Source organism: Protopterus annectens, chromosome 2.part1 (assembly GCF_019279795.1).
Source record: "Protopterus annectens isolate FY-2018-M chromosome 2.part1, PAN1.0, whole genome shotgun sequence".
Lineage (NCBI taxonomy): Eukaryota > Metazoa > Chordata > Ceratodontiformes > Protopteridae > Protopterus > Protopterus annectens.
Genome location: NC_056729.1, coordinates 938,163,435 through 938,187,297, shown reverse-complemented (window position 1 = coordinate 938,187,297; position 23,863 = coordinate 938,163,435). Strand labels below are relative to the sequence as shown.

At 40.4% G+C, this 23,863-nt stretch overlaps 1 protein-coding gene across 5 annotated transcripts in view; it reads left to right on the top strand.

Annotated features, from left to right (window-relative positions):
• PALLD (palladin, cytoskeletal associated protein) overlaps positions 1-23,863 on the top strand; it is a 2,901,248-nt gene that overhangs the window by 2,772,146 nt on the left and 105,239 nt on the right. For all 5 annotated transcript variants that reach the window (XM_044062575.1, XM_044062576.1, XM_044062578.1 and 2 more), the window contains one exon: positions 15,139-15,233. In XM_044062575.1, coding sequence (XP_043918510.1) covers positions 15,139-15,233 — 95 coding nt within the window. The remainder of the gene's footprint in view (positions 1-15,138; positions 15,234-23,863) is intronic.

Genomic DNA, 23,863 nt, shown 5'->3' with positions numbered 1-23,863 from the left:
TATATATGTGTGGGGGGGTGTGTAGACATGTATATCTATAGATATATGCATATGTATATGTATATATATATATATATATATATATATATATATATATATATATATATATATATAGATATTTATATATATATATATATATATATATATATATATATATATATGTGTGTGTGTGTGTGTATATCTATTTAGATATAAATATATATACAAACACACACATACATCTACATGTTTAAAGACATTTCCTGTACTGTTGAATGCCTGTGGTGGATATGTTTGTAAAAACATCAGGGTTATATATATCTGAGATGGCTTAGTGGTAAATCACTTTGGCTATGGTGTGCATGGTCCTGGGTTTGAGCCTTGCAGAGGCTGTTTATTTTGTTGCTGGGCAGAACATGGGCCGTTGGATACAGAGTGATTAAGGCACTTTTAAGCAGTTGTAAGCAGGTTTGCGTGAGTTTATGCGGAGGTAATCACTGCTAACTTCCGGTTACAGTTTCTTATACACAGCTACTAAATTGCTTAACCTGTGTAGGCATTGCTTATCCCCAAGCAAAACAAGCTTAAACAAGCTTACTGCTGCTTAAAAGTGCTTACTCCCGCTTACCCCAGTGCTAATTTCTTTAAAAGAAATGAAAAAGGGTTGACAGGAAAGTGGTGAAAAAGGGGGACAAAGAGGGAAAGACAGTAGGGAAGATAGCTAGGAATGTGCAGGTAGGGTGTAGGGAATGTCCATAGCTGCCCATTTCTTCTACAGCAACAGCTGTGTATATACACTGAATTTGGAAATAGATTTGGACACTCATACCCTAAGAGAAGGGTGAGGACAACAATAATATGTTGTTAAGCCAATTATATCAGATTACATGTGTCCAATGGACAGCTGTGTATGGGGTGAGATTTATTTGGGGGAACAGATTGCCCTTTTTTCAGGTGAGACTGGGATGTTGGGAGGGATAGGTATATTTGGGAGGTAGGTTGGGTTGGTTAACAGACAAGGCAAACAAGATGCATACAGGGGTGGTATATGACACATGAGGAGGTAAACACCTTGATGGGGAGGGTGTTGGGAAATCAGAAGCTTATGAGCCCCTAGTGGAAACAGTGGGACTGAGGTCCCCAACTATGGGAAATCACCACTGCACCTTCATAGCCCCAAAGGTGGCTGCGCTGGTGGCTGAGTAGGAGAGCCAGGCCGACCCTCTAGTCATGACACATGGCCCTCAAGCTGGTGTAGCATTCTCCGACCTCTCTGTGGAGCTCGCTACTCAGCATGACCCGGACCTGGCGATGGGTGACTGGTTCCTGTCCACACCTGCTTCCGGGGGGGCAAGCCACATCCCCTGAAGTGGTTCCACCCGAAGGTTGTGCAGGACCAACGGATGAGGAGGTCCCGGGTTGGGCCTCAGATGTGCTGTTGCCACGGCCAGCTGAGGTGGGGCAGGTGGGTCCATTGGGACCGGCATTCCCATACGTGCTATGGTGTTGTAAGTTTTATCAACATATGTGGGTTAGTAATAGTCAACACATTCCAGGATTAGGTATAACAGCTTGCATAGATATTTCCATTAACCCAAACACCAGATATGGGACAGTTGCATAGCAAACAGAACACATGCATATATGGGACCACAGTGGTAATTATGACAGCATGCAGGTACATTGATGGCACCATGCCACCAATGTGGGAATATTTCAACATAGCACATGCATAGAAACAGATTTAAATAATTATCGAACAATAGGACATATGTCCCAACATTAGCATTAAGTCAGCACATACCAATTGAGTTGTGTATTTAGTTTATTGTTGCAGATATGTTGGGGGGAGGGAGAAAGATGTCAATTAACAACTAGTATATTCCTGTAGTTCGCATTACTTTCCTAGTCAGTGCTGTTATCTGTACCTTACAAGTATTAATACACTACCCTATTGCCTTAGTTTGGACAGTGGTATGGCTGTCGACAACTATATACATGAACTGGTTTTACCTACAGTATACACCTCTTACCTGGTATACCTGTGCTGGAATTGTTTGTTAACACTAACTGTTTCTACACATACTACCAGATTCCAGGTTGATGTTATGCACATACCTGTCCATCTCTTTTGCACACACTATGGGCATGTCTTGACCACATGCAGGTAAACTGGGACATATTTTGACTATTGCCTCTTAAACCTATAGTGAATTGTGCAATGACAGGTTTGTTTTCATTGACATTTTCCAAATATGTACAGACCTGACAGTCAGTTATGACATGAAATGCTTCCTACATGTCAGAGATTAGCATACTGATATGCCAGGGGGACAGGTTGACAGCCGCAGATATGGGCGATTAACTGGACATTCTGGACATTTCTGTACACTTGTGGGGTATGATTCTGCATACAGCTTACTACCACTCCCAGGATGCGGACCATGGCTGTGTCTGCTAAAAATACAACACTGTCCATCACAGTTGTGTGTGTTATATAGACATTGCTGTGTATCTCTTATCTGATTTCTGTCTATAATTCTCCTGTGGTTTTACATTCTGACCTTGTATTACAACACTTTTATACAGGATTTCCTAGACAGTTATATTATGTAGCACAGTGTGGGTGACAGTGATGAGTAATACATTATTATTCAGAGCAACTGCAACACTAACAATGCCATACAATGCCAGAGTAAACAGTACCAGTACAGGATATCAGTCTTTACTTCTAGATTTCGAGGCACAGTGTTGGTATCTGACAGACCTGTGGGAGAAATATTTGTTAGCACTACCTGAATGTTGCCACACAAATTATAAGATTCCACATTAGTATTATGCACATACATTTCACTCTGTTACTGTACACACTCTGGTCACAGCTTGACAACATGGGGTGTAGACGGGGCATACTTGGCTTATTACTCTCATAATATTTTGGGGAGTTGCTAGAGTGACAGGTTTGTCCTTATAGATGTCTGACAATCAATTGTATTTATTGGTTGCTGCCTAAATGTCTGGGATCATCCCACTGATTTCCCAGGGGGACAGGGTGGCAGGCAGCAGATATGGGCCAATTTACTGGACATTCTGGACATATCTGTACAGTTGTGGGGTATGATTCTGTATGCAGCCTACTGCCATTCCCAGGATTCAAACCATGGCTGTCTGTGCTAAAAATACAACAGTTCAGGTCTCAGTTGAGTGTGCTATTTGGATTTTGTTGTCTGCCTTTTCACTGTTTTCTGTCTAAGTCTCTCTCAGTTGTACTATATGACCTCTTGTGATTACACCAGTAATATACAGACATTCCTACACATTTTATTTATGTAACACATTGTGGGTAACAGTGCTTAATACAACAGTACTATTAAGTGATTGCAAATCTACATTACCATATGATACCAGAGTAAACACATGTAGTCCAGCAGTTAGACCTTTATTGTCAGGCTATTATGCTTTTATTTACATACACCCTATATGAGACTCTTCCTGACATATTCTCTGGTGTATGCAGTACATGCCTTAAACAATACAGGTTTTATACAGGTGATTAACTTACTACTACTTTTAGATTTTTTCCCTATGACAGTACATGCAAGAGTATTACTAACCTGCCTCACATCACAACCGGTCCAATCTACATCCATGGGCCTCCTGGTTCATATCCCGCTCAATTACCGCTGTGAAAGACATAAGAGGAATATTTAGCCATACCTGACCATAATATACATGATCTGGCAATTATTAAACAGGTAGTAGACTGTTACACACAGCTGGGACTTCCCCTGTTCTCTTAGCCTCTTGGATCCACTGATCCAAGAGATCCCCCTTTCACCTCTTCAGGTCAGCATAGTGATGCCTGACCTGCTCACCAGTTCAGGGTATGCCAGTTGCACTGGTCAGGTCATGGGCAAGATGGTCCCAGGCTTCTGCTTTGTATTGGGAACCCCGGTACTGGCCCTGCAGCAGTCCCATGTCATAGTCTTTCACAAGGAGTCCTGCCATGACTCTGGACCCTTGGATGCCCCAGTGCTGTGCCCAGAAGCGCACACCGTCTCCCATTCCAGACATAGTGCCTACATGGAGAAGCTACAACCAGTTATGAGATGTATTCCAACCTGTTGGGTTTAAATAGGGCCGGTTTCCCACACTTTGCCGTGATTGGACGGTTTTGAAAAGGCTAAGCTATGGGCAAACCTGCTTACCTAAGGTTAGCATTGCTTAAAGGGGCATTTCACTGGGCAGATTGAGTTAGCTGGCCTACATATTGCTTACACCTACTAAGCTAGGCTGTGCAATGCTTAGAGTTGCTTAATATTTAAGTTGCATTATATTTGCATTGTGGCATTGATTTATTATTCATTACATGTTATATATGTGTTTGGTATCCATGATTCATGTGTGCACAATGTATGGGGTCCTTGTATTTATTAGGGGATTTTAACACTTTATTATATTGACAACTCACATCTGGGCTTAATGCAGTACTCCAGTTTACATATTTATGACCTGTAGTTGGTTATACAATATAAAACTGTATATAGATTCCTTTCACATGTTCATTTTGTATTTCTTATGGTGAGGATCTGTTTGGTCATACCTCAGTCCAATGTACTGCTATGATGGCTTAGTGGTTAACTACTGTGACTATAGTGTACAGGGTCCTCGGTTCAAGACCTGCAAAGGCTGTTTATTTTGTTTCTGGCCAGAACAGCGGCTGATGCATACAGAGAGCTTAAGGCACTTTTACGCAATTGTAAGTGGGTTTGCGTGAAGGTAAGCAATGCTAACCTCTGGTTAAATATGCTTACAGAGAGTTAGCTTCAATATTGCTTAACCTGTGTGAGCATTGCTTACCCCTGCACAAACAGGCTTAAACTCACTTACTACTGCTTAAATATGCTTACTCCCGCTTACTACTGCATAAATATGCTTACTCTTGCTTACTAGTGCTTATACTTGCTTACCACCGCACTAATTTAGCAGTAATGTCTAATGGTTCTTGGGAAGGTGGTGGATGGGTTTGAGCCTTGCAGAGGCTGTTTATTTTGTTGCTGGGCAGAACATGGGCCGTTGGATACAGAGTGATTAAGGCACTTTTAAGCAGTTGTAAGCAGGTTTGCGTGAGTTTATGCGGAGGTAATCACTGCTAACTTCCGGTTACAGTTTCTTATACACAGCTACTAAATTGCTTAACCTGTGTAGGCATTGCTTATCCCCAAGCAAAACAAGCTTAAACAAGCTTACTGCTGCTTAAAAGTGCTTACTCCCGCTTACCCCAGTGCTAATTTCTTTAAAAGAAATGAAAAAGGGTTGACAGGAAAGTGGTGAAAAAGGGGGACAAAGAGGGAAAGACAGTAGGGAAGATAGCTAGGAATGTGCAGGTAGGGTGTAGGGAATGTCCATAGCTGCCCATTTCTTCTACAGCAACAGCTGTGTATATACACTGAATTTGGAAATAGATTTGGACACTCATACCCCTAAGAGAAGGGTGAGGACAACAATAATATGTTGTTAAGCCAATTATATCAGATTACATGTGTCCAATGGACAGCTGTGTATGGGGTGAGATTTATTTGGGGGAACAGATTGCCCTTTTTTTTCAGGTGAGACTGGGATGTTGGGGAGGGATAGGTATATTTGGGGAGGTAGGTTGGGTTGGTTAACAGACAAGGCAAACAAGATGCATACAGGGGTGGTATATGACACATGAGGAGGTAAACACCTTGATGGGGAGGGGTGTTGGGAAATCAGAAGCTTATGAGCCCCCTAGTGGAAACAGTGGGACTGAGGTCCCCAACTATGGGAAATCACCACTGCACCTTCATAGCCCCAAAGGTGGCTGCGCTGGTGGCTGAGTAGGAGAGCCAGGCCGACCCTCTAGTCATGACACATGGCCCTCAAGCTGGTGTAGCATTCTCCGACCTCTCTGTGGAGCTCGCTACTCAGCATGACCCGGACCTGGCGATGGGTGACTGGTTCCTGTCCACACCTGCTTCCGGGGGGGCAAGCCACATCCCCTGAAGTGGTTCCACCCGAAGGTTGTGCAGGACCAACGGATGAGGAGGTCCCGGGTTGGGCCTCAGATGTGCTGTTGCCACGGCCAGCTGAGGTGGGGCAGGTGGGTCCATTGGGACCGGCATTCCCATACGTGCTATGGTGTTTAAGTTTTATCAACATATGTGGGTTAGTAATAGTCAACACATTCCAGGATTAGGTATAACAGCTTGCATAGATATTTCCATTAACCCAAACACCAGATATGGGACAGTTGCATAGCAAACAGAACACATGCATATATGGGACCACAGTGGTAATTATGACAGCATGCAGGTACATTGATGGCACCATGCCACCAATGTGGGAATATTTCAACATAGCACATGCATAGAAACAGATTTAAATAATTATCGAACAATAGGACATATGTCCCAACATTAGCATTAAGTCAGCACATACCAATTGAGTTGTGTATTTAGTTTATTGTTGCAGATATGTTGGGGGGAGGGAGAAAGATGTCAATTAACAACTAGTATATTCCTGTAGTTCGCATTACTTTCCTAGTCAGTGCTGTTATCTGTACCTTACAAGTATTAATACACTACCCTATTGCCTTAGTTTGGACAGTGGTATGGCTGTCGACAACTATATACATGAACTGGTTTTACCTACAGTATACACCTCTTACCTGGTATACCTGTGCTGGAATTGTTTGTTAACACTAACTGTTTCTACACATACTACCAGATTCCAGGTTGATGTTATGCACATACCTGTCCATCTCTTTTTGCACACACTATGGGCATGTCTTGACCACATTCAGGTGAACTGGGACATATTTTGACTATTGCCCTCTTAAACCTGTAGTGAATTGTGCAATGACAGGTTTGTTTTCATTGACATTTTCCAAATATGTACAGGCCTGACAGTCAGTTATATGACATAAAATGCTGCCTACATGTCAGAGATTAGCATACTGATATGCCAGGGGGACAGGTTGACAGCCGGCAGATATGGGCCGATTAACTGGACATTCTGGACATTTCTGTACACTTGTGGGGTATGATTCTGCATACAGCTTACTACCACTCCCAGGATGCGGACCATGGCTGTGTCTGCTAAAAATACAACACTGTCCATCACAGTTGTGTGTGTTATATAGACATTGCTGTGTATCTCTTATCTGATTTCTGTCTATAATTCTCCTGTGGTTTTACATTCTGACCTTGTATTACAACACTTTTATACAGGATTTCCTAGACAGTTATATTATGTAGCACAGTGTGGGTGACAGTGATGAGTAATACATTATTATTCAGAGCAACTGCAACACTAACAATGCCATACAATGCCAGAGTAAACAGTACCAGTACAGGATATCAGTCTTTTACTTCTAGATTTCGAGGCACAGTGTTGGTATCTGACAGACCTGTGGGAGAAATATTTGTTAGCACTACCTGAATGTTGCCACACAAATTATAAGATTCCACATTAGTATTATGCACATACATTTCACTCTGTTACTGTACACACTCTGGTCACAGCTTGACAACATGGGGGTGTAGATGGGGCATACTTGGCTTATTACTCTCATAATATTTTGGGGAGTTGCTAGAGTGACAGGTTTGTCCTTATAGATGTCTGACAATCAATTGTATTTATTGGTTGCTGCCTAAATGTCTGGGATCATCCCACTGATTTCCCAGGGGGACAGGGTGGCAGGCAGCAGATATGGGCCAATTTACTGGACATTCTGGACATATCTGTACAGTTGTGGGGTATGATTCTGTATGCAGCCTACTGCCATTCCCAGGATTCAAACCATGGCTGTCTGTGCTAAAAATACAACAGTTCAGGTCTCAGTTGAGTGTGCTATTTGGATTTTGTTGTCTGCCTTTTCACTGTTTTCTGTCTAAGTCTCTCTCAGTTGTACTATATGACCTCTTGTGATTACACCAGTAATATACAGACATTCCTACACATTTTATTTATGTAACACATTGTGGGTAACAGTGCTTAATACAACAGTACTATTAAGTGATTGCAAATCTACATTACCATATGATACCAGAGTAAACACATGTAGTCCAGCAGTTAGACCTTTATTGTCAGGCTATTATGCTTTTATTTACATACACCCTATATGAGACTCTTCCTGACATATTCTCTGGTGTATGCAGTACATGCCTTAAACAATACAGGTTTTATACAGGTGATTAACTTACTACTACTTTTAGATTTTTTCCCTATGACAGTACATGCAAGAGTATTACTAACCTGCCTCACATCACAACCGGTCCAATCTACATCCATGGGCCTCCTGGTTCATATCCCGCTCAATTACCGCTGTGAAAGACATAAGAGGAATATTTAGCCATACCTGACCATAATATACATGATCTGGCAATTATTAAACAGGTAGTAGACTGTTACACACAGCTGGGACTTCCCCTGTTCTCTTAGCCTCTTGGATCCACTGATCCAAGAGATCCCCCTTTCACCTCTTCAGGTCAGCATAGTGATGCCTGACCTGCTCACCAGTTCAGGGTATGCCAGTTGCACTGGTCAGGTCATGGGCAAGATGGTCCCAGGCTTCTGCTTTGTATTGGGAACCCCGGTACTGGCCCTGCAGCAGTCCCATGTCATAGTCTTTCACAAGGAGTCCTGCCATGACTCTGGACCCTTGGATGCCCCAGTGCTGCGCCCAGAAGCGCACACCGTCTCCCATTCCAGACATAGTGCCTACATGGAGAAGCTACAACCAGTTATGAGATGTATTCCAACCTGTTGGGTTTAAATAGGGCCGGTTTCCCACACTTTGCCGTGATTGGACGGTTTTGAAAAGGCTAAGCTATGGGCAAACCTGCTTACCTAAGGTTAGCATTGCTTAAAGGGGCATTTCACTGGGCAGATTGAGTTAGCTGGCCTACATATTGCTTACACCTACTAAGCTAGGCTGTGCAATGCTTAGAGTTGCTTAATATTTAAGTTGCATTATATTTGCATTGTGGCATTGATTTATTATTCATTACATGTTATATATGTGTTTGGTATCCATGATTCATGTGTACGCACAATGTATGGGGTCCTTGTATTTATTAGGGGATTTTAACACTTTATTATATTGACAACTCACATCTGGGCTTAATGCAGTACTCCAGTTTACATATTTATGACCTGTAGTTGGTTATACAATATAAAACTGTATATAGATTCCTTTCACATGTTCATTTTGTATTTCTTATGGTGAGGATCTGTTTGGTCATACCTCAGTCCAATGTACTGCTATGATGGCTTAGTGGTTAACTACTGTGACTATAGTGTACAGGGTCCTCGGTTCAAGACCTGCAAAGGCTGTTTATTTTGTTTCTGGCCAGAACAGCGGCTGATGCATACAGAGAGCTTAAGGCACTTTTACGCAATTGTAAGTGGGTTTGCGTGAAGGTAAGCAATGCTAACCTCTGGTTAAATATGCTTACAGAGAGTTAGCTTCAATATTGCTTAACCTGTGTGAGCATTGCTTACCCCTGCACAAACAGGCTTAAACTCACTTACTACTGCTTAAATATGCTTACTCCCGCTTACTACTGCATAAATATGCTTACTCTTGCTTACTAGTGCTTATACTTGCTTACCACCGCACTAATTTAGCAGTAATGTCTAATGGTTCTTGGGAAGGTGGTGGATTTGGAAACTGTATGGATTTATCATTCATTACACATTTTACCTTCCATTTGTATCCCTGATTCCTGTGCACATATGCTGTATGGGGCACTTGTGATTATCTGTGGACTTTGCAACATTATGACAATGACACCTCACATCTGCATTTAATGCAGTACTCCAGTTCACAAATATATGTTATGTTGTTGGTTATGCAACAAAATAAATTGATCATAAAGTGATTTGACATGGAAAAGGGATTGTACTGGAGTGGTACTCGAACCGCGAATGACTGTTCGTAAAGTGAATGCTGTGCCCACTACACTATTGCTGTACTGCTTCATTTGCATATATCTTGCTTTTCATCCTCTTGTGAAATTTAAGCTGCATTAACCGTAGCTAAGCGATGAGCAAACCCATGCAACTACTGTTAAATTTAATCTGTTTTATAAAAAAAAACTTCTTTATCTTTTCTGTTTTAAATATTGCTCTTGTAAACTTGGGGGGATGTTGCTGGGGGTATGCGAACACCTATGAGTGGTCTCGTTCATTCTTATTCATACTCTGCTGTTCTTCATTGCAGGGGGGTGTATATTCTGAGAGCTCTGCTCTCAGACATGCACCCATGCACGCATACACGCTCTGTGTCTGTTTAGGAGCTCAGGCAGCGCGTCTTCATTAATATGCATGGCGCACTGCCGTCCTGTTCCTAAACGGCTGCTTCCATGCAGGACTACGCTAGTCCTGCATGGAAGGATAGTGAATCCGGGGGTATGGCTATATAAAATAGTGTAGATGCTCAAGCTATAAAAAAGTAATAAATAGGAATTGGGGTATATTTAGAACTAACAGTGAATTGCTTCTGAAGCTAGGGGACCAGCCAAAGTTCACCCAGAAAAGAGCTAAAAATTACAAAAAATATTTTCAAGGCAAATTGAATAAACCCAAAGACAAGAAACAAAAATGTGGAATGTATAAGTGTCTGAACTGCAATATGTGTAAATATATTTACACAGACACTGATGAAGTAGAGATAGGAGGAAAAGTAATTAAGATTCCAGGGTTATTCAGTTGTAAGTCTAAAAATATAGTGTACTTGAGTTTTTGTGTAGAATGTAAATCCTTTTATGTGGGAAGTACTACTCATGAGTTATATAGAAGGATATATGAGCATAAGTACGCTGTTCAAACTGGGGATGAAAAGAATACATGGAGCAAACAATATAAAATGAATAAATGTAAGGCTGAGTCTAAATTTATAGTTTTGGAAACACTTTATAACAGTCTTAATATAGTAAATATTGAGGAAGAGCTAGGCTGGCTAGAATATTGTTGGCAAGTCAGGTTTAATGCCTGCTTTTCCACCAGGTCTCCATAACAGAGAGGAATTTGTAATATATTTAAAAAGGAAAAGGCTCAAACACTAATTTATTGATACAAATGTTTATGTATGAAAAGTGTATATGTTTAAAAAAAAAAAACTTTGTAAAAAAGTTTTTATAATAGTCTTGTGACATTTTGGATCATGTGATTTTTTAGTATGTAAAGTGTTGGGTGTGCCCAGAAGCAATCAATCTGAAGAAGTCTCAGAGTTAATAGAAGTGAGACGAAAGCGCTTACTGGGATTATCTGTTTGTTTAACTGTTCTACAATACATTTCCTGTTGTTCATCTGGTGCCTGACAACTTCTTTTGCATATTTGCCCTTTCCTCACTGTCGTACGATCTCAGAGTTGGAATATATATTTAGTGAGGGATGTGGGGGGGTGCAGCCCCCCGAAATAATGATTTTGAGGTCCAGCATTTTCGCACTTTAGAGCGTTCGTGATTTTAAACTTTAAGTCTTCTAATATAGACCCAACAAATGATAACTGGAAATAAATTCTTCCTATGTTGTAACTAAATAGTTATATGTGCTGTCAAGAAGACCATTGACTTGCTCATGGTCACACAGCAAGCAACTGAATGCTGAGGGACTGAAACCCTGCACCACAAGAAGCTCATAATCATAACCATCTGTACTAATCTTTTATTTTGTAAAAATACTTTTTTTAGCATTTGTAAGCAAACACTGATATGTTTTACATAGCTCTGCTTATTGCATTGTCAGACAGTATGTCATTCTTATTCCATATCAAAATACAAAGTCAACTGATCTTCTTAGGAGTCTTGACATTTAATGGATGGAATTCAAACCATGGTTTGATGACAAACTCCAGAGACACTAGCTTTCACAGTGCTTATGACTGACACAGTAGATGTAACAGGCTATGCTGAAACTTTTGATTTTTGCACAAATCATACTTAGTTTATGTTGTCTGTTGGTACAGAAGCAAAGTGACATATGTGCTACTGGTGACACAGGTTTCAGAATCAGCATGAGTTGCCACAAGGATTGGATGTGTCTGATAGGATGATGTAGCCATTAGCCTTTTCTCTTATAGAAGGGAAGTGGGACACCTTACCATTTGCATGACCCTCAATGGAGTCCAGAGCTTACAAGATGCAGCAACATCTTGGAGGCAGGGGATTAAAAGACATCCAGTGCACACTGTGCAGAAACATTTGCCTTGTAGTCCTGTCATCACAGCATATCAGTCCTTTTAGATAAGAAGCTGGACTGGCTGCTTCTTAATGATGGTTCCTGCCCCCCAACTTGCTGTTCCCTGTTGAGATCCCACTCCCTGGTCATTGATATGAATAGCCATGAGACTATTCTGTCTGTGAAGGCTGGGGAGGCCCACCAAACAGAGGAACATATCTAGCATCACTGGAGCGACAGGTGTAACTTAAGATAGGCAACAAAATGAAGCAACCAAGAGCTATTGGGTAAGGATTGGGGAGGATACAAAAATGGCCCCTGACTACTTCACATTCATTGTATGTTTCAGACTCACTGTTGGGCTGAATACATGTGCATGGTTGTCTCTGCATATCAATATGTTTTGCAAGTTACAGCATTAAAAGATGCCCCACAAAATAAATGTGAGTCACACCATAAAGGGTTGCTTGATGAATATAGCTGCCTTTATGACTACACTGTTAAACTAAGTGGAGATTACTATATATCGAATGGAAGTCTGATCTTATTGTTCGGTCTGCTGTTACCGTGAGTATGTTCAAAAGGACAGTTCTGTGTGGCAGCACAGTTTTCAATGGGTAGCACAGGAACAGTTTATAATATGTTGGGCCAAGGGATGTTCTTTGCATTGATACAGTAGCTTTGTTAACGGTGTGGAAATCTAGATTGTCATTTGTCAAAGAACAGACTGAAGGAAAGGCACATTGGAGATTTGTGTTGAGTTATGTGTGGTTCTGATAGAAAATAACTTCTTTCATTTGCCAGGTGTCACCCTCATATGGTGATACATAGAGTGTCAAAGAAAGGCTCTATCTGTCTCCTCTCACCCCAATCTCTTAAAGTATGACTAACCCCTTTTTTAGAGTAAAGCTCTGGCATAATTAATAGTACGCTACCAGACAAGAAGGGCATGTCACTGGAGCAGCAAAATAAAGTTCTATGAAGAAAGTTGGACCATAGCTTTTGTAGAGAGATCTGAGGATGGGGGTTTGATAATACTGTTTCCACTAAAGCATCTATAACTTTCTGTTTTAGTATTACATTTTTCCAAATAGAAACAAGCTACTTGCGTAACAGTAAATGTTCTGAATCATAAATGTACTGCCCTAAATGATGTCAGTCCTTAGTTAAAAATAGTTTACTTCAAGTGGACAGAGTGGTTTGCAGAGGGTTCTGAGTTACTGTCATCATATCTGAAAGTGCAGCCTTTGCAAATGTGAAAAGCATTTCTCTGTGTCTCTTATTGTGAGCATACACATTCCATATTTCTGTAACAAAGTGCCTGGTCCTAAATGTTAGCCTAAGTTATTCATTACTCATAGATAACCAGTAGTGCATAACATGACCATTCAGGATCATAAAAGGTGAGTATGTGATCACTCAAATGTCCTGCAGTTACATAATGTATTTCCCAAATGGCAGCCCAAATTCAGTAGCAAACATAAACCCTTAGTTAAGAAATATAATTTAGAGACATGCTAACTTCATTTGTTTAGTAGGTTCATAGTTTCATGGGTGTGTACTAGGTCAACGTCCACTGGGGCCATTATAAGCCTAGCCATGCATTCCAAATCTCTAACAAGTTCTGGTAACCTTGATGGTGTAGTGTAGCTTAATGCAGTGGGTGGACAGGTTCAGTGATGGTGCACTGGATAGAGAAGTATACACGAGGATGTCATTGAATAGTCATTTGAGTGCCATGGGCAGACAGTACAGATCCAAGCACTGTACCTGAATTGCAATGAAAGGCTTGTAGTTTGCCTGCAACCATTCACTCTTACCTGATGGTTGCAATAGTGTATTCCACACAGGATTATGAGTGGGTTATTATGTGTTTGAGGCTTGGATGCCAAGAAATTCACCTTGAGAGTGAAACTTGAGAGGTGAATGTTGGCATCTACGTCATGAACTCAAACTAAAGGGTTATGATCAGAGACCTGATCATAATTATTTTGTAGTGCATGGAGCTGTATCTGCTCCATGTATTTCTAGTTAAGGAAAAACAAGTGCTAAGTGTTTTGCCAACTTTTAAAGCCATAAAGAGCATAGTGAACAGTGTCAGAAAGGCAGTGAAACTCACTCTCTTATGTTTACAGTCACTGTCCATGCCTCTTAGCAGTCTTGAGTTCCACAGGATGTCCAGAGTTTCACCTCACATTTTTGGTCTGTTCCTCATAAAATCTGTGTTTTTTTTTTTTTTGGATAAATCATGGAGGACTGAAGTCACTAATAATGACATACATTTACATTTCAGACTTCCTGTCCTTCAGAAAATGCAAGTAAACACTAATCCTGTTGTTGTAGCAACTTTCTAAGTTTATGAGAGGAAGTCATGGACCCATTATCGACACAGACAGCAGGGAGAAACAAATCACAGCTGTCATAAGTCATGGAGCCATTACCGACACAGACAGCAGGGAGAAACAAATCACAGCTGTCATTTGTAGTTAGTACTGCAGATTTAACTGCCTGCCGTGTATCCTATCTGAATAGGGGATGCTTAACATCTGTGAAGATCTGGTCTTGCCCTATAATAGCACTTAAGTATTGGTCTTTTTCTAGATATTGGAGCATAAGTATGATACTCCATGCACTACATAGCAGTTATCAACCTACTGACGTATCTAATAAGAGATGCAGCATAGTGAAGGTTGTAGCCATTGAAAGAAGTGAGAGAACATGTCACTGCCTTTAGTCATGAGAAAGGACAAGTGGTTTGGACTATGTTAGTAGTGAAACACATAACAACAGCAGAAAGCAAGCATCATATGTCTGCTAGCGGATAGTTATTGCATAATTGAGAGTTGTTTTCTTACTACTATAATATTGCATTTTTATTTTCCAGTCTCAACAATGTCAATACAAGTTTGCATGTTTTCTCTTCTAAAGGCTTATATATATTCCACTTAACAGGGTCGAGTAAGCTGTACTGGAAGGCTAATGGTGCAAGCTGTCAATCAAAGAGGGCGGACAGTCAGATCTCCCACCGGAATGCCTCATGTCAGAAGGTACTGTAATAAGGTTTTATTTTTTCACACATTTAGTCAATGATTGCATAACTTCTATTGAGAGGTATAATAATAAAATGGTCACTACGAAGACAACCTGAAGAAAATGTACCAAATGAAACATCTGAGAAACCAGTGAGAGTCAGGAGATACATGTTTAGCAAGATGCTTTAGGATTTCCAGCTACCTGAGGATGTGTACTTAGCTTTTCAGTTATGTAATGAGCAAGATGAAAACTTTAATAACATCTTAGATCCTTCCAGGGCAAAGAGATTAACGTAAATAATAATCCAGGTATGTTTTTCAGTTCTCCTTTCAGTAATGAGTGAGATAGCAGTATATAATAATACAAACCTCTATATTAAAAACAAAAATTAAAAAAAAAAAAATCTTATAAAACGAAAACTAAGCAAAGACACAAATATAGGCCTTAACAGGAAATACAAGGAAGGGGCAGAATATCAACTCATTTGAAGCATAAACTAGGCCTGTACTGTTTCTCTCAGTTTTTGGGAGTAGGTGTAAACTACAGGTGCGGAGATATACTTTTAATAATTCTACTCCTCAACTCTTCTTTGTTTTTATCTTAAAGAGTGACAGGACCCAGATTTAACATTTCATGCATGATCCTCTAAGCATGAAATGCCTCTTGCATTGTCATTTGTTGTATCCCAGCTAGCAATTCAGTAGTTGGGCACTTGACACCCCCATCTGAAATGAAGCTGGAACTATGTATTCCTATTCTGTGATTCTCCTATAACAAAATAAAACATTCTTTGTCCAGTTGTCTTGTATAACAGTTGGAAGACAACAGTGGCTCCCATCTCTGTCCGTAATTTACTCATACAGATGCACATTGCTGTGTTTATTATGAGGCTACATTTGGAAACTGTATCTTTCTTCTTCCTTTTGTTGCACAGCCATGCATATTAAATGATGCTGGTAAATGCATCATAGCTGTATTACAGCAGACACACAATGCTTGCTGATAATTTCTGTCTGATTCTAGTTTGTTTTAATTTTAGTACCCTTTGCTCCCTTCCATCAACCTAATTTATTCCCACTAACTTAGGCACAGGGGGCCTCAGTTTAACACCTTATGCAAAAGACAGCATCACAGAGATGTGTAGGTCTTCTGCATTCTGTACTCTGGAAGGTAAGTGCTTCATACTAGGTCACAATCTACAGCTGTATCCAGTATCAAAGATGAACTGTTGGCCTGCTGAACCAGTGATACTGTTTGCACTTATTCTGTCCTTTCTTGCTCATCTTTCATATATCTAACAATATTGTAAAACCATACTGTTAAACCCATGCTGTCTGCATTACAGACAGAAGTTCAAGAGTTGTGTTAATGGGTCAGTTTTGTCTTTGTTTCTAACGTGCCAGTGAACATTAGCCAAACTTCATACATTGCGCATTCTGTTTTCCAGTTTTTATTTCTATATTTCTCTTGTAAAACTCTTAACCAGGAGTGAAGTACCAAATTTTGACTTATATTGATTGCCACAATCTCTTTAGATGTATGGAAAAAGGAGAAAACAAGCATACTATCATGCTTTTTTTCTTTATTTAGGCTAGATGTGAGCAAGATATGTCTCAAAAATATGCATTTGTAAATGACGCATTAACCAAATGAAATAAATGCACTCAAGCCAAAGTGTGGATTGTACTTCTCACATGCTTATAACGTAGTCATGCAAACATGACCCGTAGGAACAGCTGTCATCATGGTTTAGTCAGCTAAGTCAATGAGCTGCAAACGAATTATGTCTTATTAACATGATTTGGTGTCCTACAGGTTTTTCAGGCATAATCTTTTGACTGAGTGACTTTCTTAACGAGTCAAATGTGCTCCGACTTCACCTTGAAATGAAGGCAGTTGTTAATGAAAGTTCCCTATTTCAGAAAATAATAGTAAAAGATATGACCTTTAGAAGAATATTACCTGTACCCCTCCAAAGAATGCACTATGTAAAGCATGTACCACAGCAGACAACACATGGTTAAAAACAATGTAATCTTCATATTCAGATAATAAAAAAGGCTTAAGGCCGATAATACCTGTAGAGGAATCAAAACAAAAGCAACACTTGATTTTTTGCATCTGAAATGGCATGGAGATATTAGGGTGAAATGTTAGCGAAGTGACATATATTGGCAAATGAAAATGGGGCGCAATACTGAGCAGGACGGCAGAAGAAACAAGCCACTGAAAGTGAGATGAACTTTTGTTGCTGTATCCTAGCATACAGTACAATCTTTTTTATCTGTGATACGATTTGAGCAAAGCTGGAATGTCCTAAGAAAAATGGGAGAGGAAACCAGACAGGGCTGGAGTCATATGGGTAGAATCATATTTAGATGGACTCACCAAATGTGTGCCTTCTTCTACTGTTTGTATGAAAAGAGTACAATTTGTGTTTAGCACCAAAGAGTACAGGTCCTGTTTTAGTGCGTGCATTGTGAACAATAGCAAAGAGAGCAGCTCATGATCAGTGGTCAGCTCTGACCTTTATAATCACACCTCCATTCATTCTCAGATGCTGAAAATTGCCCCCCATACTTACATATGCACAGTATAATTTCTAGTCGACATTTGAATTGGCTTATGCGCAGCATTAATGACTAGCATTTGCATTCCTTGGTAATCGTCATAGCTCATTTTCAACCGAAAACACATGGCTACCAGTGCAATTAATCTGCTTGTACACCTGCCTAAAGCACCAGAAGGCCATGGGTTTTAGTCCTGTAACAGGTCGGAGGTCATATCAAAAATTTCTGGCATCTGAGTGCAGCACTGGTTAAGTGTGCTATTTGAAGGTGCTGTCCTTCAGGCATATAGCTGAAGTCATGCTCCTGTTAATAATACTGCTACTTTAAGATATGCTGTGTGGTCGTTTCCTTCATATTTCATGCATGCTTTGCAATAAGCAACAGCATTCATACTTATCATTCTGAAGCAGCTATCAGCATTGAACTGCACCATTTGTATTCTGAAATTGTAAGCATTGTCTTGCTTGGTTATAGCTAGTATAGTTAATATGTGGCCGATTGGCAGCGCTCAGCTACAAACCATGCTAATAATGCTCTGCTGTAAGAAAACGCCATTTGTCTTCATCAGGAATTGACAGTTCAAAGTATACCGTTCGTGTTCAGTTAGAAACAACAGCATTTACATCAGCAGTTGTCAGACATACTACTGCTTAGTAATGCCAGCATCATTCGAACTAGATGCCAAACATAAACATTCACAATTTACAGACCAGGGATCTGAATTTGATTTCTGACATGAGAGACGGATATGTGTCCCAAAGGATCCCCACACTATGGAATAGCTTCCCTGTCCATGTAAACGGTAGTTCATCTCTGACCCTATTCAAATGAAAACTTGACAATATGATGTGAAATCATAAATTTATCTCAAGACTGGCCCCCATGTCCCTTATTGACAGAGGCCATCAATAAGAAAAGATTACCTTAACTAACATCTCTCCCCTACAAATCCTTAGTTACCTCCCTTCTAGCATGCTTCCACCCCACCCCCACAAAGATGCCCATGATATCCAGGATCCAAATAATTTGATGTTCATGGATAGACTTGTAGGGGCCCTAGCAGTCATTAGCCTAGTAATAACCTATGAACCTGTGAGCCTATGAACAATAAACAGCAAAGCTACTACATTTCATGTCCAAAGGATCAATATTTATTCTAAATAGTAACAACTCTATTTATACTCAACAAATATACAGTGCTGTTCATGTTTTACAGTAAAACTACCCATGGTTAGTATTCACACGTTGCATTAGTAAACAGCATGATCCATGCCCAGGAATGAACATCATCATGAGTAAAGGCGACCCTTCATGCTTACTGTATAACAGTAGTAATCCTGTTCTACACTATAAATGCACATTTCATGCTCAGCTCTATTTAGTATCATTCATGAGTAGCAGTAAACAGCACCAGCCTTACCCAGGAGTAAAAAGAGATGGTCATGCTACAAAGTATGTTTCAGAGTTTGTGCTCAAAGATAAAATATGCCATTTATGTTATCAGTAAATCATCCCATGCATGATTACACAGTAAACAACTCTATTTATGAACAGCAGTAACAGTACCATTCATGCTCTGCACTGACTAGCATCATTCATGCTTTTCAGTAACACCACCATTCAAGCTCTGCAGTGAGCAGTACCATTCATGTATGTGTAGTGAAAGCATGCTTATGTCCTGCAGTGAGTATTACCAGCCATGCTTAACTGGAGTTACACTGGTGATATTCTGTAGTGAGTTGCATCATTAAAGCTTTGCAGTAAAAACACCTCTCATGTTCAACAGTGAGTAGCACCATCCATGTCTCTGTAGTCAAAGCACACTTATGTCCTGCAGTGAGTAGCAGCAGTCATGCTGAACAGGAGTAACATGAGTGATATTCTGTAGTGAGTAGCACCATTCACACTGTGCAGTAACAGCACCACTCATGTTCAACAGTGAGTAGCACCATCCATGTCTCTGTAGTCAAATCCCGCTTATGTCCTGCAGTGAGTAGCAGCAGTCATGCTTAAAAGGAGTAATGAGTGATATTCTGTAGTGAGTATAACCATTCATATTCTGCAGTAACAGCACCACTCATGTTCAACAGTCAGTAATACTATCCATGTCTCTGTAGTCAAACCCTGCTTATGTCCTGCAGTGAGTAGCACGAGTCATGCTTAACAGGAGTAACATGAGTGATATTCTGTAGTGAGTGGCACCATCCATGTCTCTGTAGTCAAAGCACACCTATATCCTGCAGTGAGTAGCAGCAGTCATGCTTAACAGGAGTAATGAGTGATATTCTGTAGTGAGTAGCACCATTCATACTCTGCAGTAACAGCACCACTCATGGTCAACAGTGAGTAACACTATCCATGTCTCTGTAGTCAAACCCTGCTTACGTCCTGCAGTGAGTAGCACGAGTCATGCTTAACAGGGGTAACATGAGTGATATTCTGTAGTGAGTGGCACCATCCATGTCTCTGTAGTCAAAGCATGCTTATGTCCTGCAGTGAGTAGCACCAGTAATGCATAGCAGAAGTAAAAACAAGGAAATTATGCAGTGTGCAGCACCAGCTCTGCATTAAGTATTACCATTCATGTTTCTGCAGTGATGGTACACATTATGTTCAGCAGTAAGTAGCACTATTCATACACAAGTAGTAGTATCAAACCTGCCCTGCACTGAATAATGCCATTCATGCTTTGCAGTAATAGCACCACTCATGTTCAACAATGAGTAACACTATCCATGTCTCTGTAGTCAAACCCTGCTTATGTCCTGCAGTGAGTAGCACGAGTCATGCTTAACAGGAGTAACATTTATTTATTTATTTATTTATTTTATTTTACATTTGTTGACCGGGCTAGTCCAGCTGGATTATTTCCATTTTCAGTGGAGGCCCGGGGAGAAAAGCTCCACAGATTAAAAACAAGGTTATAGAAATTGAACATATACAATCAGTGTTTGTGGCATAGACATTGAGCCACCATGCATACTTATTAGTCTAGATCAAGTAGTAGAAAACATATGATACAATCTACATATTCAGAAATCTTTTAGAGACTACACTCCCTTTGGTTCATTTAAAAAAATGTTCAGTCATTAGGTCGTTTGTGATCACATAGAAAGATTGCAGTTTTGAAGTAAGGAAATATGGTAGTAGACAGATTGATTAGTCTGGATTGGTACAAGAGCAGAGCCAAAAGTTGTTAAGATGTCGAAGAAGATGTTTTTTAAAAAGGTCAAAGGAGCCTATAGAGGTAATGTGTGAAGGGAGATTGTTCCATATTTTGCCTACTGAGTTGGAAAAAAGGCAGTTACCTGCAGAAATAGTAATTCGTGTAGTGTTAACTTGTAGCTTTTCAGCGGAGCGGAGCTGTTTCAAGTTGTTATAGGGGATCAAGAGGTTACTAAGAGCTGGTGTTTTTGATGGTTGATATAGAATGTTATGTGTTATTAAGAGTTGTTGATAAATAATCTTGTTGGGAAGTTCTAACCAGTGTAAGTGTTTTAAGTTTAGACAGTGGTGAGTTCTATACTGGGATGCTGTGGCAAAGCGAGCTATATTGTGGTAGGATGTAGTAAGTTTCTTCTGGTTGCTTTTAGAGAGATTAGTGTAAATAGAGGAGGCATACATTAGGGTAGAGATCAGGTGTGATTGTGCTAAAGTGGTCCTTGCTTCTGGTGTAAGGTAAGGTTTGATTCTGTACAGTGAACCAATTTTTTTATTAACTGCTTTTATAGTGTTGTTAATGTGGTGGTCATAGTTAAGATTATTATCAATAATAACACCAAGCAGTTTGGTTGTAGAGTCTCGGGAGATGAGGGAATTATCACTTGCAGTAATAGAGAAGTGTAGCTGAGGAGATTTGTGGGTAGGTGAGAAAAGAAGTAGTTTTGTTTTCTTTGGATTGAGGAGGAGACATCTTTTTGAGAACCAGTGTTCAACGGTAGAAAAGGTAGATTGTGTCAGTGACTGGAGTTCAGATTGAGTGGAGGCTGTGCAGATAATGGTAGAATCATCAGCATATTGTATACATGTAGTGTTTGAGATAGAAGATTGGAGGTCATTAATAAAGATAGAGAATAAGAGTGGGCCTAGTGTAGATCCTTGTGGTACTCCTAAAGAAATAGGTAGTAAAGTAGATAGTGACGTTTTCCAGAGTACTGCTTGTTGTCGGTTTTCAAGATAGGAAGAGAACCAGGTTAAGGAAGAGGAATCCAAAGCAAGGGATTTTAATATGTGTAGAAGAAGTGTATGGTTAACCATGTCGAAGGCTTTTGACAGGTCAAGGAAAAGAGAGGAGGTTAGTTTGTTATGAGTGATATTCTGTAGTGAGTGGCACCATCCATGTCTCTGTAGTCAAAGCACACCTGTATCCTGCAGTGAGTAGCAGCAGTCATGCTTAACAGGAGTAATGGGTGATATTCTGTAGTGAGTAGCACCATTCATACTCTGCAGTAACAGCACCACTCATGTTCAACAGTGAGTAACACTATCCATGTCTCTGTAGTCAAACCCTGCTTATGTCCTGCAGTGAGTAGCACGAGTCATGCTTAACAGGAGTAACATGAGTGATATTCTGTAGTGAGTGGCACCATCCATGTCTCTGCAGTCAAAGCATGCTTATGTCCTGCAGTGAGTAGCACCAGTCATGCTTAGCAGAAGTAAAAACAAGGAAATTATGCAGTGTGCAGCACCAGCTCTGCATTAAGTATTACCATTCATGTTTCTGCAGTGATAGTACACATTATGTTCAGCAGTAAGTAGCACTATTCATACACAAGTAGTAGTATCAAACCTGCCCTGCACTGAATAATGCCATTCATGCTTTGCAGTAATAGCACCATGCACAAGCTGCACTAAATAGCACCACTCATGCTCTGTCCGCAGTGAGTAGCTTCATGCTTTGCAATAATAGCACCACTCATGCTCTGTCCACAGTGAGTAGCTTCATGCTTTGCAATAATAGCACCACTCATGCTCTGTCCACAGTGAGTAGCTTCATGCTTTGCAATAATAGCACCACTCATGCTCTGTCCACAGTGAGTAGCTTCATGTTTTGCAATAATAGCACCTCTCATGCTCTGTCCACAGTGAGTAGCTTCATGTTTTGCAATAATAGCACCACTCATGCTCTGTCCACAGTGAGTAGCTTCATGCTTTGCAATAATAGCACCACTCATGCTCTGTCCACAGTGAGTAGCTTCATGTTTTGCAATAATAGCACCGCTCATGCTCTGTCCACAGTGAGTAGCTTCATATTTTGCAATAATAGCACCTCTCATGCTCTGTCCACAGTGAGTAGCTTCATGCTTTGCAATAATAGCACCTCTCATGCTCTGTCCACAGTGAGTAGCTTCATGCTTTGCAATAATAGCACCTCTCATGCTCTGTCCACAGTGAGTAGCTTCATGCTTTGCAATAATAGCACCTCTCATGCTCTGTCCACAGTGAGTAGCTTCATGCTTTGCAATAATAGCACCACTCATGCTCTGTCCACAGTGAGTAGCTTCATGCTTTGCAATAATAGCACCACTCATGCTCTGTCCACAGTGAGTAGCTTCATGCTTTGCAATAATAGCACCTCTCATGCTCTGTCCACAGTGAGTAGCTTCATGCTTTGTAGTAACAGTGCTACTCATGCACTGCAGGGAGTATCACCAGTTAAGCTCTACAGTAGTACAACTTACATTCGGCATTACACAGAGCCACTTCTCTCTGTGCAATAAGAGTAGTGCCTATAGTCTACAGTGAGTTGCACTGTTCATAATATGCAGTACAAAATACACTTGCACAGCAGCTAAGAACAACCATCAAATGAATTAGTAACACATCATTGTGGGCATGCAGCAGTTAACAGCGACATATGTATTCCATAGAAGTGAATGCTATTCCTTACCCACAAGAAACATGTCAGTTAGTGAAAGATGCTGTGCTTCTATTCAGAAAACAGAAAGATATTGTGCTAGGATTCAGAAGTCTGTGCCTGCAAGTGACCCAACAAACTGTGTTTAGAGCTGCTAACCATTAGAAAAACATTAGCTGTATCTTGTACATCCCTTGTAATAGATCTACTTTTCCAG